The sequence below is a fragment of the Musa acuminata genome, chromosome BXJ2-2 (assembly GCF_036884655.1).
Source record: "Musa acuminata AAA Group cultivar baxijiao chromosome BXJ2-2, Cavendish_Baxijiao_AAA, whole genome shotgun sequence".
Taxonomy (NCBI): Eukaryota; Viridiplantae; Streptophyta; class Magnoliopsida; order Zingiberales; family Musaceae; genus Musa; species Musa acuminata.
The window spans coordinates 30,234,536-30,247,011 of NC_088339.1; the positions used below are offsets into that span (position 1 = coordinate 30,234,536).

Genomic DNA, 12,476 nt, shown 5'->3' on the forward strand with positions numbered 1-12,476 from the left:
CTGATGATCACAAAGGTGATCGACGCCAACCTGGCTTTCTTGGTGCAAACAAGAGTCCGCGTCGGTGATCACGGGCCTCTGTTTTCTTCCTGCAATAAGGCACAAACATGCTAAGTCAGCATACGTGTGGATGTTCCGGCGATAGAAATATAAGTGTGATATATGGCAGTCTGTAATTACTGAATTTTACAGAGTAAGTATGATCTGCTGCTACTATTTTTCATGTGTTAGAATTAAGACTTGCAGTTTCAATCCGTAGGATTAGGAATAATCAGCTTTTCAGGTAAGACAGATTTTGGCAAGGAGGAGAATTCTGTCTACCATCCTTCTCTCAATCGTCGGATTCGATCATTAACGATAAATAAGCAAGCATATTGTAGGATTAGAGACGAATTCATATGATCAAGATTCAGAACTCTGCCCAGGTTCCAAATTGCCAAGTGTTTTATGGCTAATACAAGGTCGAGAACTCCATATTGCATTCGTTACTCTCCTCTTGCGAGATCAGACTGTAGAGCAACCAATATGGTGGTCTGGTCCTCGTTCAGAATAAAGACCTCCATTAATTAGCAGAACCTGTAGATTTAGCTACTCTGTTTCACCATTGAAGATCCAAGAAATGATCATCATGCATCCTCGGTGCAAGAAAGTCACGATATGCAGGGTATACCAACTTCTCCAAGAATTCCGTGCTCGTTTCAGATGCATTAGGCCATCTAGTTTGCTAGGAACGAAATCCCTCCGTGTTCGAAGCTCTAACTCTTGTCATCAGTGTGTCGATCTCCGCTCCGATAGACCATACGGTGGTATGCCGAAACTGTCTGTGAACAGAACACATAGATGCCGCAAGAATCCTTCTTTTGTAGGCAGGAGATACAGAATGCAGTGGATTCAAATGCCAGGTAAATTGGAAGACTATCTATCTGCCGACCAAAGCGCCCATAGACCATGAAAGGCCTCCTTCTAATGGTCAGATCAACACTACCAAGAAAGAAGGCTACATTTTGTGAACGGGAAACTAATGAAAAGCACATAGGGGCAGTGATGACTGCTAGTTAGCTTCATTTCAGAAAAGAAAGAAAAAATACGCTGATCGATTACCTGTGCAATTTGTGGTAAGTTCATAGCTTAAATGATTGACACGCAACGGGGACAAGAGCTCATAGCTTAATCACGCAGCGAGCCCAGACAGATCCTGCAACATCATGCACCACCGCACGGAATGCACAACCAGAGTGCAGGAATTACAACGCCATTACCTTGCCATTGGGACCATAGTCTTAGTGGTGGTCTTGGGTTTGTTGCAAGGGATGGTAATGCCATTATAATTTTTCTTGATAGTAGTAGGTATGTGGCCAAAAGGAATAACTTTATTGTAAGTTTGCTACGATTTTTGGTGCAATACAAAATGTAATGCAACGTGGGGTCCTTTATTCATAAATGTTAGAGTTAAATTAAGTATTAATTTATGAGATGATTGTGTAGAATTAAGGATCATTTTTCAATCATAAGGATGTACATTAAACATTCGAACATCATGATTATAGAACGAATTTGTTGTTACGATGGTTGCTCGATTGATACATCAGATTGATTGGGTGTCCAGGGTGATATTGAGTGACACTAATATATAAAAGTGATTCGATGAATATATCGAGCTGATAAAATGCTCGGCATGAGATGACATCTCATTGGGTCATTCCCATATCAGATTTTTTTTAAACTATATTATAATATAAGTTTTGGGATTCATACTTTTCTGATATATTATTTTCTTGAAAAAAAAAAAAACTTTCTCATTCGCTATGGTATAACGACAAAAAAGGAAGAATCATATAAAATAAGATTTATGTTTTTTGCCCCATTGTTGCAGATAAGGAAGCTTGGGAAGTCCTGAGAAGAGCCAATCAGAGCTGATATGCTAGTAAAGAATGACAACTTTTGGGAAAGTACATGGAAAGTTGACTTGGTTCAAGCCTTATTTAACGAAAGAGGATTACTTATTCTTTCATCAAACGTACAGAACTATTAACCACCACACAACATTAAACGTAACGCGTAAGCGCCAAGATGAACTACCATCATGTCTGTACGTAGGTTGTTGTGCCCTGTAGATCCCTATTGCAGTGGAAGGACACTGTAGACCTCTATCGCATTGAGGATGGGAGGAAAGCTCGAGCCACTAGTGCTGTTTAAGGTAAAATTGTAGGTGACCTCCGTCCCGAGGGCAGACGTGACGCTCAGGCTTATATGAGTTGACAGGAGATACTCCGGTTTGAAGCTGCTCACTTTGAGTTCGTCGTTCACGAGCACATCAAACGTTCTATTCTCGGTCTGGCTGAGGGCGTCAAACTCCGCGAAGTGCATGTAGACGTAGTAGACGACTCCGGTGTCCGCTCGGAAGTAGAACTTCAAATAAGTGTCATCTGCCGGCGTCACGGCGGTGGCCATTACAACAGCAGGCACTTGGAAGGCATCGCCTGGGCTCGTCTGAATCGGCAGCGAGGAATTTATGTCGGCCCATACAGTTGGTGTAATGTAGAGCTGCCAGATGCGATCATAGGCATCATCGGGATACCTATATGTTTGCAAACACAAACAGTTCACTAAGAACATAAATAATATATATACATCTGACTCGAGCAATCCAACGATACACGCCTTGAGAGAGATAGAGAGGGATAAGTCAGCTAACAGAGAGAGCTACGGCTAATTCTGAAGAACGAGGAGGACCAAAGGAGAGACGAGGCAAAATAACCTTAGAGACTCTTTATTAGAAAGGACTTGAAGATCAAGCGCCCAAATAACTAAGGTCATAGTTTCTTATAAGATTTCATTGCCTTAATTTAATTATATATGTTCCTCATAGAACAATCAGGAGCTTACCTTATGTCTTGAGCAGCATCTCCCGTATTAACCCTAGCGTATAGCACCAGGGAGTTGGTCTGATTTACATCTTTGTAAACATCTGTGCTACCAATATGTCTCAACTCAAGCGCAGAAATAAAAGGAGTACCAGAATTAATGTTGACCAAACACACCGAGAAAGAAATGTCCTGAGCAACAGTGATAATCTCCCTCCATATTGGATCCGATGGCTCAGTAATATTCACTAGTTGCCAAAAGTTCATTCCAAGATGGAGTTCGAATGCAACCGAGGTCAGTCCATCATAATTGCCATGAAAGAACAAACCTCGGATCAGGTATTTATCTCCTTGGATTATTCCGTCGATGGTGTAGCAATTGCGATCTCCATCTGGGAAGGCTCGAAGCGTCTCGGCCTGCACTGGAATAGCTGTTTCTAAGGACGTCTTGTTGATTTTGTAGTTTACCCCCGAGTCGATATATTCCGCGTCTGGTTCGTATGTGATTCCCGTGACGGTATCATTGTAACTCGTAGATCCATCCATGCCACAGTCTATGCTCACAAAACCTGTAGAAAGAATAATACAGAAATATTAAGATGATTTACCTATAAAAGTCTACTGTGCTTTGATGTAAAGTTGGGAGGATGGGAACACTTGCTGCTCACCTTGTTGGGCATTAACCTGCAGAGCTACCGCCAAGAAACCTAGAAAAATAAGAGACCTCATCTTGTGTACTGGCTTGCAGGAGTAACCAGCCATGGTTCGAGCTGTGTCTACTTATAGATAGGGTGACTCACTTGCTGCGAAACTTCTGATGTATAAACATCAGAATGCGACTGCCACAAAAACATGAGAGTGCAAGCACAGGCTACCGTTCAAAGAAAGAGAACCCGTCAACAGTCTCTCCAACCACCCCCACCCATGATTAAGAAACGTCCTTCTTTCCACCTGAAGAGCTTGATGATATCTTGCTTTTGTAGCGCCCTGTAACAGTGCGTTAAATGGCACCAAATGAGTGCTTTCGAGTGGCGTACTTCTCTATACTTCTCATTGTTTGTTCCGACTTAAAACTTCGATCATACTGATATAAGCATCCTTGTTTCTCTTCCAAGTTGGAAGATCCATCGACCGGAGACACCATGTGATTGATAGAATGTAGGAATTAGGACATCTTTCCTTTTTTTCAAGAACCAAGAGGATATCTCAGCATAGAGAATTTACTGTATTCATGAGCTATACATTATATCAGTGCAAGAGTAACCAAAATCCAGAACCATGGAATTGATCAACAACTTTGATTCAGTATGCTATATTTCTTTTATTGGAATTTAATTCCAAAGCTTGAATATACTGCCGTTTCAAGCTTTCAACTACACATGACTATTGGCTTTATAATTTACTTTTAACTTTTTTAATCTGACTTTTGTCAGAAAATATTTTCTCTGGTAGAGACTAATAATACTTATTTGATTCAGTAAATGAATTGAGGATGGCTTATAGAAATCAATATTTTTGTTAGTCGTTGTAGTTATTAGACGATCTTGTATACCATTCGCCTCTCACTAGGGATTCGCGTATATAATTTCCTCTTAATTTGGGTGTATGATGACAAGATCATTAAGATGAGAAGGATGGAGGAAGAAGACATTTCATGTGATCATACAGAAAAGATGTTTGATAATTATGTGCAAAAAAAAAAAATTATTTAATAATATCTTCAAAAGAGTCATATATATATATATATATATATATATATATATATATACCATTACTGGTGGACGATAGATACCATTACTGGGCTGCTAGTTTAGTCCACGGTGAAAACTATTCAACACTAATTTGGAAATTGGGTGTCGTAGAGAGATCGGGGCTTTTCCACCACATTTACACGATCAAAATCTAAATTTGGAGTCTCCTAGTTGACTCATATGATATTCCAAGATTTATGAATAGATCGTGTTAGGACATTATAAAATATCATCCTCAGAAGAGATATGATTTCAAAAAAGATGAGAAAGACACTCCGTCATTTTATTTAGAAGATATGTATTCACTGAAAAACCAACAAAGAAAAATACTACTCTAAATCGTTATCATTTACCTGATCTTTGAAACAGTGGCTTTTTCCACAGCTTTATATCCATGTCAATCTTTATGGGAGGATATAGAGATTTAATCGGGGCTTTCAAATATTTGTAATAATACTTTTAGAAAAAAAATAAATCTAAAAATTTAATGATCTAATGCGGAGCAAGCCCAATAAATTTATGCAGTTATAACAATTCCTATTATTATTTTTAGTATAATTATCAGACATTAAATGCATCATCAATCAATGACTCATCGTTCCAAGGGACTAATTTCATCACTGTAAAACGAAAAAACTTGTGGGGGTTTATTGACTATAAAAGAATATAAATAGAAATATACTCAAAATCACTTTCATTGACTTGACCCACTTACTTTGACTATTCTATGAAAAAATAATCAAAGAAAAAAAAACCACTTAAATCACTATCATGTACTTAATGTTTGAAAGAAGTCAAGAAATTTATCAACAAAAGACATCACTTTAATGAATTTTGATAAATATTTAAAATATCACACATATTGCTAGAAATGATATATGGAGTGGTTGTTTCCATAGCTTACATCCACATCAATCATTAACCAAAGGATGTAAAGATTTAGATAGAATTTGAAATAGTCATAGCGTGTTCGTGTAAAAGGGGAAAATTTATGAAGGTTCATTGACTATAGAAAAATATAAAGAGAAATATACTCAAAATCACTATCATTAACTTGACCCACTTACTTTGTCTATTCTACGAAAGAATATACTTAATGTTCGAAAGAAGTCAAGAAATTTACCAACAAAAACATCACTTTAATGATTTTTGATAAATATTTAAAATATCACACGTTGTTTTCATAGCTTACATCCACATCAATCATTAACCAAAGGATGTAGAGATTTAGATAGAGTTTGAAATATTCATAGCATATGTTGTATCACAAACCAAACCGTGTCATGAATCATTAACAGAAGGATTAATTTCGCCGTGTAAAATGGGAAAACTTGTGGACGTGTAGAAAAATTTAAAAAGAAATATCATTGACTCGACCCACTTTCTTTGTCTATTCTATAAAAGAATAACCAAAGAAAAAAATCCACTTAAATCACTTTCATTTCACTTTCGTTTACTTGATCAAACGAATGTACACAATGTTCCAAAGAAATTTATCAGATGTCACTTTTATGATTTTTGATAAATATTTGAAATGTCACACACGTTGTTGGAAGATGTACATGCAGTGGTTGTTTTCATAGCTTACATCCACATCAATTATTAACCAAAAGATGTAAAGATTTAAAGAGAGTTTGAAATAGTCGTAACCATGCCAAAAGTTCATCCTTAGGTATGAAGTTTGCATATGCTCACCATCACATGGATTGAATTATTGGACTCAATATTCCAACCTACTAATTAACTTTATTTTTTGAGATTGTAAGACCAACGACCTACGTATGCTAAAAGAAATAACGCAAATGTAATTGTAATGATTATATTATGTATATATTATTATTATTAATTTAGATTTAAGTATATTGGATCAATCAAGGAGATATATTGACCCATCAACTTGGATCGATCTAGAAGGGATCATGTATTTCTTAGAACTTTTAACTAATATTTACGTGATTGAATTACGCTATAATTTGGGTTGTGAAAATGTGACAATATTTGTATTATGATATTGTTATTTAGGACGTTCGCGGAGGGCAGAATAGAGTGAAATCTTTTACATAAAAAAGAAGAGTTTATTATAGAAAAGCAATGACGAGTGCCTCGACAACCGAAAGCTTGGCAAAGCAATTCTGCATGGAAGATTGGCAGCAAAAGAACACCATACATGTTTGTCGAAAAATACTCGTCCCTTATGTACTACTTTATAAGCAGAGAACACATATCTCGATGAACTAAGCTTTTGAGGTAAGAGAAGGAAGGTAGCATCGAAGAGGAATCCATATAAGTCCTACAAAAACTAGAATCATGTGACCTGCGTCTCATGAAAAGAAAATATACGCAATCATGTGTTTCTATTGAAAGTTGCATGATGTTGTTGTATTTGAGTTCACTTCCTTTTATGAAGAGCCACAAGTGATCTTCGAGGAGTAATGCATCAAAATAAATACCTGGTTCCTGAAAGATGATTATTCGAGAGATCCACTGTCCGAAGAGATCTAAGATGAGATAATTGAGGAATGCTACCAGTAAAGACAGTCGAGTGTAGGTTGAGAGTTCTCGAGTATGGCAGGCTTTCTCCGATCCAATGTGGTATACTGTCGACAAAGGCGAAATCAAGAGTAACCAATTCGATAAAATTTCTAGAGGGATTTGCCCCATAAAATTATTATAGTTCAGATGTAGTGGCTTTAGACTTTGTAAATTGTTGAGGGAGTCGAGAATTCCTCCTTGTAATTTGTTGCTTGATAAAACTAACATAACAAAAAGAGAAGGGGATGCCACCACTCGTATTATTCATAGACATATCAAACCATTGGAAGCTTGATGTGATTAGGACTTCAAAATCAAGAATTTTGCATGATCACTGAACCAGTGAGGAACCAGGGAGTTGGTCTGATTCACATCCCTGAAAACATCTGTGCTACTAATTTGTCTCACCTCAAATGCAGAAACGAAAGGTGTACCAGAATTAGTGTTAACCAGACAAACCGAGAAATAATCCACCTGAGCGACAGTGATGATCTCGGCCTCAAGTAGATCTGAAGCACCAGTAATATTCACTGATTGCCAAAAGTTCACCCCAAGACGAAGGTCAAATACAACCGGAGGCAGTCCATCGTAACTGCCATGTAACAACAAAGCTCGTATGAGGTTCTTTTCTCCCTGCTTTATTCCGCAGATGGTGTAACAATTGCGAGATCGATTCGGGAAGCTTCGTAGTGTCTCGGCCTGCGCTGAAGCAGTAGTAGCTTCCATGCAAGTCTTTGAAATTTTGTGATTCGCTCCCGAGTCAGATGTATTTGGCGTCCGGTACGTATATGATGGCGGTGGCGGTGTCGTTGTAACTCGTATCTCCCTCCATGCCACAGTCTATGAAGTTTGTGGAATGATACATAGAAGATTAGGATGACCCTTCTGCAAGATGACACGCACAAATCGAGAAATGATCCTAATTTTTTTTAAAGCAAAAGCTAGAAAACAATTACAAAATTTGATCTTCTATTCATATAGAGAAGTTAAAAGGTTTTGACTTTTTCAATCACACAAATATCTCATTTTGTTTTGAGTTGTTATCAGTGCATATTCTTTTTTAATGTCCAAAATACTCTCAAAAGTTGCCAAATAGAGAGAGAGAGAGAGAGAGAGAGAGAGAGAGAGAGAGAGAGGTTAAATACATATATGCTTGCCTGCAACGTGATTGTATAAACTTGTGCCTGAGATCATAATTACGTGGTCTTCCTCAGTTAAGCAAAAGCAAACTGTTTTGTTAATTGGATTTCTCAGCAAAACAAAATGGAGGTAGACTAAGTCTACCTCTATTGACTTCGATAATAAACTTCATAGAAGAATTGGTTTGTGTTCTCCTCTCATATGTATTTCCAACAATAAAATTTTCTTCGAGAGTATCAATGTTTTCGGAGAAACATTTCTGAAGTCCTTTTATACCCATACAAATCTATCACTTTCCTCTTCATTTGGGTGTAAGGTAGGGGGGATACTATAGTACTTCCTCTTAATTTATGGACCTAATTGTAAATGTAAAACTTAAAGAGGACTAATATGCAAAAGAGATAAAAAGGTTATTTTTGAATTGCCCTTCAAATTGATAAAGAAATTGTGCATCCGTTGATTTGGTAGTGATAACCATTTGTATTAGCACCATTTAAATTTAATTTATTTTGAATATATGTTAATTGGATTGGAATGTATATCATTAAATTTATTAAACATATTATATATACTTCATGAGCCAATTGATTGTAAGTTTTGATAAAGGGTCTCACACGTAGACAATCCAATTACATGTCATATCTAATCGGATGCCTAGTCAGTCCACCATACTTGACCAACCAATTAGTCATCTCGTTACTCTCCCTATATAAATGAGAAAGACTACATACATCAAAATAATCTTACAAGGCTCAAATATATAAAATAATATTTTTAATGAATCATGGAGCAAGCAAAATATGTTTTAAAATATTGATAATGATCAACCAATCAGATTTCACATCCACTCAATCAGATTCCACAATCGTTTGCAATCCAGCTAAGACTATCATAGCCTTACAGTATAATACATCTCCTTTATCGAAAAACCTATATCCAGCAAAAATAAATTTAATACTCAATTTAATTTATTCCAACAAGGGGACCTTCTCCTACGAAATATCATTGTAGATAAGGAAGAATCATATCAAATAAGATTTATGTTTTTTGCCCCCACTGTTGCAGATAAAGAAGCTTGGGAAGTCCTGAGAAGAGCCAGTCGAAGCTGATATGATAGTAGAGACCGACAACTTTTGGGAAAATACAAGGAAAGTTGACTTGGTTCAAGCCTTATTTTAATGAAATACGATTACTTATTCTGTCATCAAAAGTACACACGGATTAACCACACAGCATTAACCTTAATGCTTTAGCCACAAGATCAACTTCCATCATCTCTGTACGTAGGTTGCTGTGCCCTGTAAATCTCTATTGCAGTGGGATGACGCCGTAGACCTCTATCGCATTGAGGATGGGAGGAAAGCTCGAGCCACTTGTGCTGGTCAAGGTAAACTTGTCGGCGACCTCCGTCCCGGGGGCGGACGTGACGCTTAGGCTTATATGAGTTGACTGGAGATACTCCGGTTTGAAGCTGCTCACTTTGAGTTCGTCGTTCACGAACACATCAAACATTCTATTCTCGGTCTGGCTGAGGGCGTTAAAATCCGCGAAGTGCATGTAGACGTAGTAGACGACCCCGGTGCCCACTCCGACGTAGAAGGTCAAAGAAGTGTCATTTGCCGGCGTCACGGCGGTGGCCATGACAGCAGCAGGCACTTGGAAGGCATCTCCTGGGCTCGTCTGAATCGGCTGCGAGGAATTTATGTCAGCCCATACAGTTGGTGTCACGAGCGGCTGCCAGATCCGATCATAGGCATCATCTGGATACCTTATATGTTTGCAAACATAAACAGTTTACTCATAACATGAATAATATTGGGTTAAGATTTATTTTAGTTCCTTGACTATAGACTTCTTAAGTTTTTATGATTTATTTATATTTAAAATAATTTATATATTTTTAAAAACATAACATATAAATCCCTCCGGTGGTGGCATACACCTTAGAGCTGATGAGTGACATCCGGTAGATCCAGCTCGCCAGCTCTAGGGCGTATGCCACCATGTCGCCTACCACAGCGTTGCCCACTACTGTAAACAATACCCGCTTCGATCCTACTGGATATCACCATACCTTACAAGGCACCTTTCCCACGAAGCACAACATTACGAAGATGGAGAGCAAGTGGAATGAGCTATTGAGCTGCTCCATATAGTTCTCCCCGACTAGCTTATTGAGGAAGAGAAAGCGACGGAGATTATAACGATCGACGAAGGCAGAGAGATAGAGGTAGGATAGATCAAAGGCGGAGGTGAGGGAGAGTTGGACCACCATAGGCCTGGTAGGTAAGGGTGCAAGAAAGAATAAAGTGGGAGGCGATGAGGAGGAAGACGTCTAGGAGAAGAAAGAGGGATCAGGAGACCATTGTGTGCCTAGCGTTAGTCTTGTTAACGCACATCCACTTGAGGTAGGATCGAAAACTCTTAAGCTCGTCATCAATATGAGAGAAGCTATGTGCATATGATGCTCTACTAGGTAACAATAGCTCAGTGCTACTGTTGCTGGTCACTTCCACGACGATGCCTCCTTCCATCATTATTGGATGTATCAATTTTTTTAAAAACTTCAATTATATATGTTATTATATTAATAGTTTATTATGGATCAGCACATAAGTAAACTCTAACGTCTATTAACTCAAACTTAAAGGAAAAGGCTTATATATATATATATATATATTTTTTTTTAATATTTAAATTATTTTATCGATGAGTGAACCATAAAGATTTAAAAAGATCCATGGGTAAAATCACAAGGGCTAAAATAAATCTTAATTATAAATTACATATGTCATTATATTAATAATTTATTATGAATCAATATATCATATAAGCAGACTTTAATTGTCTGTTAACTCTAACTTTGATAAGAGATGCTTATATATTATTTTTTTTATAAATATAAAAAATCCAACACTACATGTCTTGAGAAAGATAGATAGGGATAAGTCAGCTAAAGCTACGGCTAATTCTAAAAAACTACGAGGAAGAGAGGAGTCAAAACAATCTTAGAGACCCTTCTTAGAAAGGACTTAAGATCTCGGTGCCCAAATAACTAAGGTCATAGTTTCTTATAAGATTTCATTCCCTTAATTTAATTATATATGTTCCTCATAGAACAATCAGGAGCTTACCTTATGTCTTGAGCAGCATCTCCCGTATTAGCCCTAGCATATAGCAGCAGTGAGTTGGTCTGAGTCACATCTTTGTAAACGTCTTTGCTACCAATATGTCGCAACTCAAGCGCAGAAATAAAAGGAGTACCAGAATTAATATTGACCAAACACACCGAGAAAGAATTGTCCCGAGCAACAGTGATAATCTCCCCCCATATTAGATCCGACGGATCAGTAATATTCACTAGTCGCGAAAAGTTCATCCCAAGATGGATTTCGAATGCAACCGGGGTCCGTCCATCATAATTTCCATGAAAGAACAAACCTCGGATTAGGTATTTATCTCCTTGGATTATTCCGTTGATCGTGTAGCAATTGCGAGATCCATTAGGGAAGCTTCGCAGCGTCTCGGCCTGCACTGGAATGCCTGTTTCTAAGAACGTCTTGTTGATTTTGTAGTTTACCCCCGAGTTGATATATTTCGCGTCTGGATCGTATGTGATTCCCGTGACGGTATCATTGTAACTCGTAGATCCATCCATGCCACAGTCTATGCTCACAAAACCTGTAGAAAGGATAATACAGAAATATTAAGATGATTTACCTATAAAAGTCTACTGTGCTTTGATGTAAAGTTGGGAGGATGGGAACACTTGCTACGCACCTTGTTGGGCATTAACCTGCAGAGCTACCGCCAAGAAACCTAGAAAAATAAGAGACCTCATCTTGTGTACTGGCTTGCAGGAGTAACCAGCCATGGTTCAAGCTGTGTCTATTTATAGATAGGGTGACTCACTTGCTACGAAATTTCTGATGGATAAACATCAGAATGCAAGCAACATGCTTGTGTAAACTTATCCATGAGATCATATCTCAGTTAAACAAATGCAATCTGCACCAGAGTCAACTTAAGCAACAGGCTGCTGCTCAAAGAAAGAGAACCCGTCAAGAGTCTCTCCAACCACCCCCTCCCCACCATGATTAAGAAACGTCCTTCTTTCCACATAAACAGCTTGATGTTATCTTGATTTTGTAGTCCCCTGTAACAGTGCGTTAAATGGCACCAAATGAGT

The 12,476-nt window shown here is 37.8% G+C and overlaps 2 protein-coding genes and 1 pseudogene across 2 annotated transcripts; 1 reads left to right on the forward strand and 2 right to left on the reverse strand.

The window, feature by feature from the left end:
• Positions 1 to 1,891: 1,891 nt before the first annotated feature.
• LOC135605981 (probable LRR receptor-like serine/threonine-protein kinase At1g51860) lies at positions 1,892 to 3,633 on the reverse strand. Its single transcript, XM_065096642.1, has 3 exons — positions 3,533 to 3,633; positions 2,887 to 3,433; positions 1,892 to 2,578 (listed from the first exon to the last, which is right to left on the reverse strand). Exons 1-3 carry the CDS (start codon positions 3,624 to 3,626, stop codon positions 2,119 to 2,121), a joined length of 1,101 nt encoding a protein of 366 aa, XP_064952714.1. The 5' UTR covers positions 3,627 to 3,633; the 3' UTR covers positions 1,892 to 2,118.
• A 4,332-nt stretch (positions 3,634 to 7,965) lies between these two features.
• LOC135606333 (U6 spliceosomal RNA) lies at positions 7,966 to 8,075 on the forward strand (annotated as a pseudogene).
• Positions 8,076 to 9,440: 1,365 nt separating this feature from the next.
• On the reverse strand, positions 9,441 to 12,159 carry LOC135605982 (putative leucine-rich repeat receptor-like protein kinase At2g19210). Its single transcript, XM_065096643.1, has 3 exons — positions 12,068 to 12,159; positions 11,422 to 11,968; positions 9,441 to 10,055 (listed from the first exon to the last, which is right to left on the reverse strand). Exons 1-3 carry the CDS (start codon positions 12,126 to 12,128, stop codon positions 9,596 to 9,598), a joined length of 1,068 nt encoding a protein of 355 aa, XP_064952715.1. The 5' UTR covers positions 12,129 to 12,159; the 3' UTR covers positions 9,441 to 9,595.
• Positions 12,160 to 12,476: the final 317 nt, after the last annotated feature.

Coding starts and splice junctions, on each gene's coding strand:
- LOC135605981 (XM_065096642.1), bottom strand. CDS start 3,626: ATGGCTGGTTACTCCTGCAAGCCAGTACACAAGATGAGGTCTCTTATT. Junction 3,434..3,532: donor GCAGGTTAATGCCCAACAAG/GTGAGCAGCAAG, acceptor TTCTTTCTACAG/GTTTTGTGAGCATAGACTGT. Junction 2,579..2,886: donor GATGCTGCTCAAGACATAAG/GTAAGCTCCTGA, acceptor GCAAACATATAG/GTATCCCGATGATGCCTATG.
- LOC135605982 (XM_065096643.1), bottom strand. CDS start 12,128: ATGAGGTCTCTTATTTTTCTAGGTTTCTTGGCGGTAGCTCTGCAGGTT. Junction 11,969..12,067: donor GCAGGTTAATGCCCAACAAG/GTGCGTAGCAAG, acceptor TCCTTTCTACAG/GTTTTGTGAGCATAGACTGT. Junction 10,056..11,421: donor GATGCTGCTCAAGACATAAG/GTAAGCTCCTGA, acceptor CAAACATATAAG/GTATCCAGATGATGCCTATG.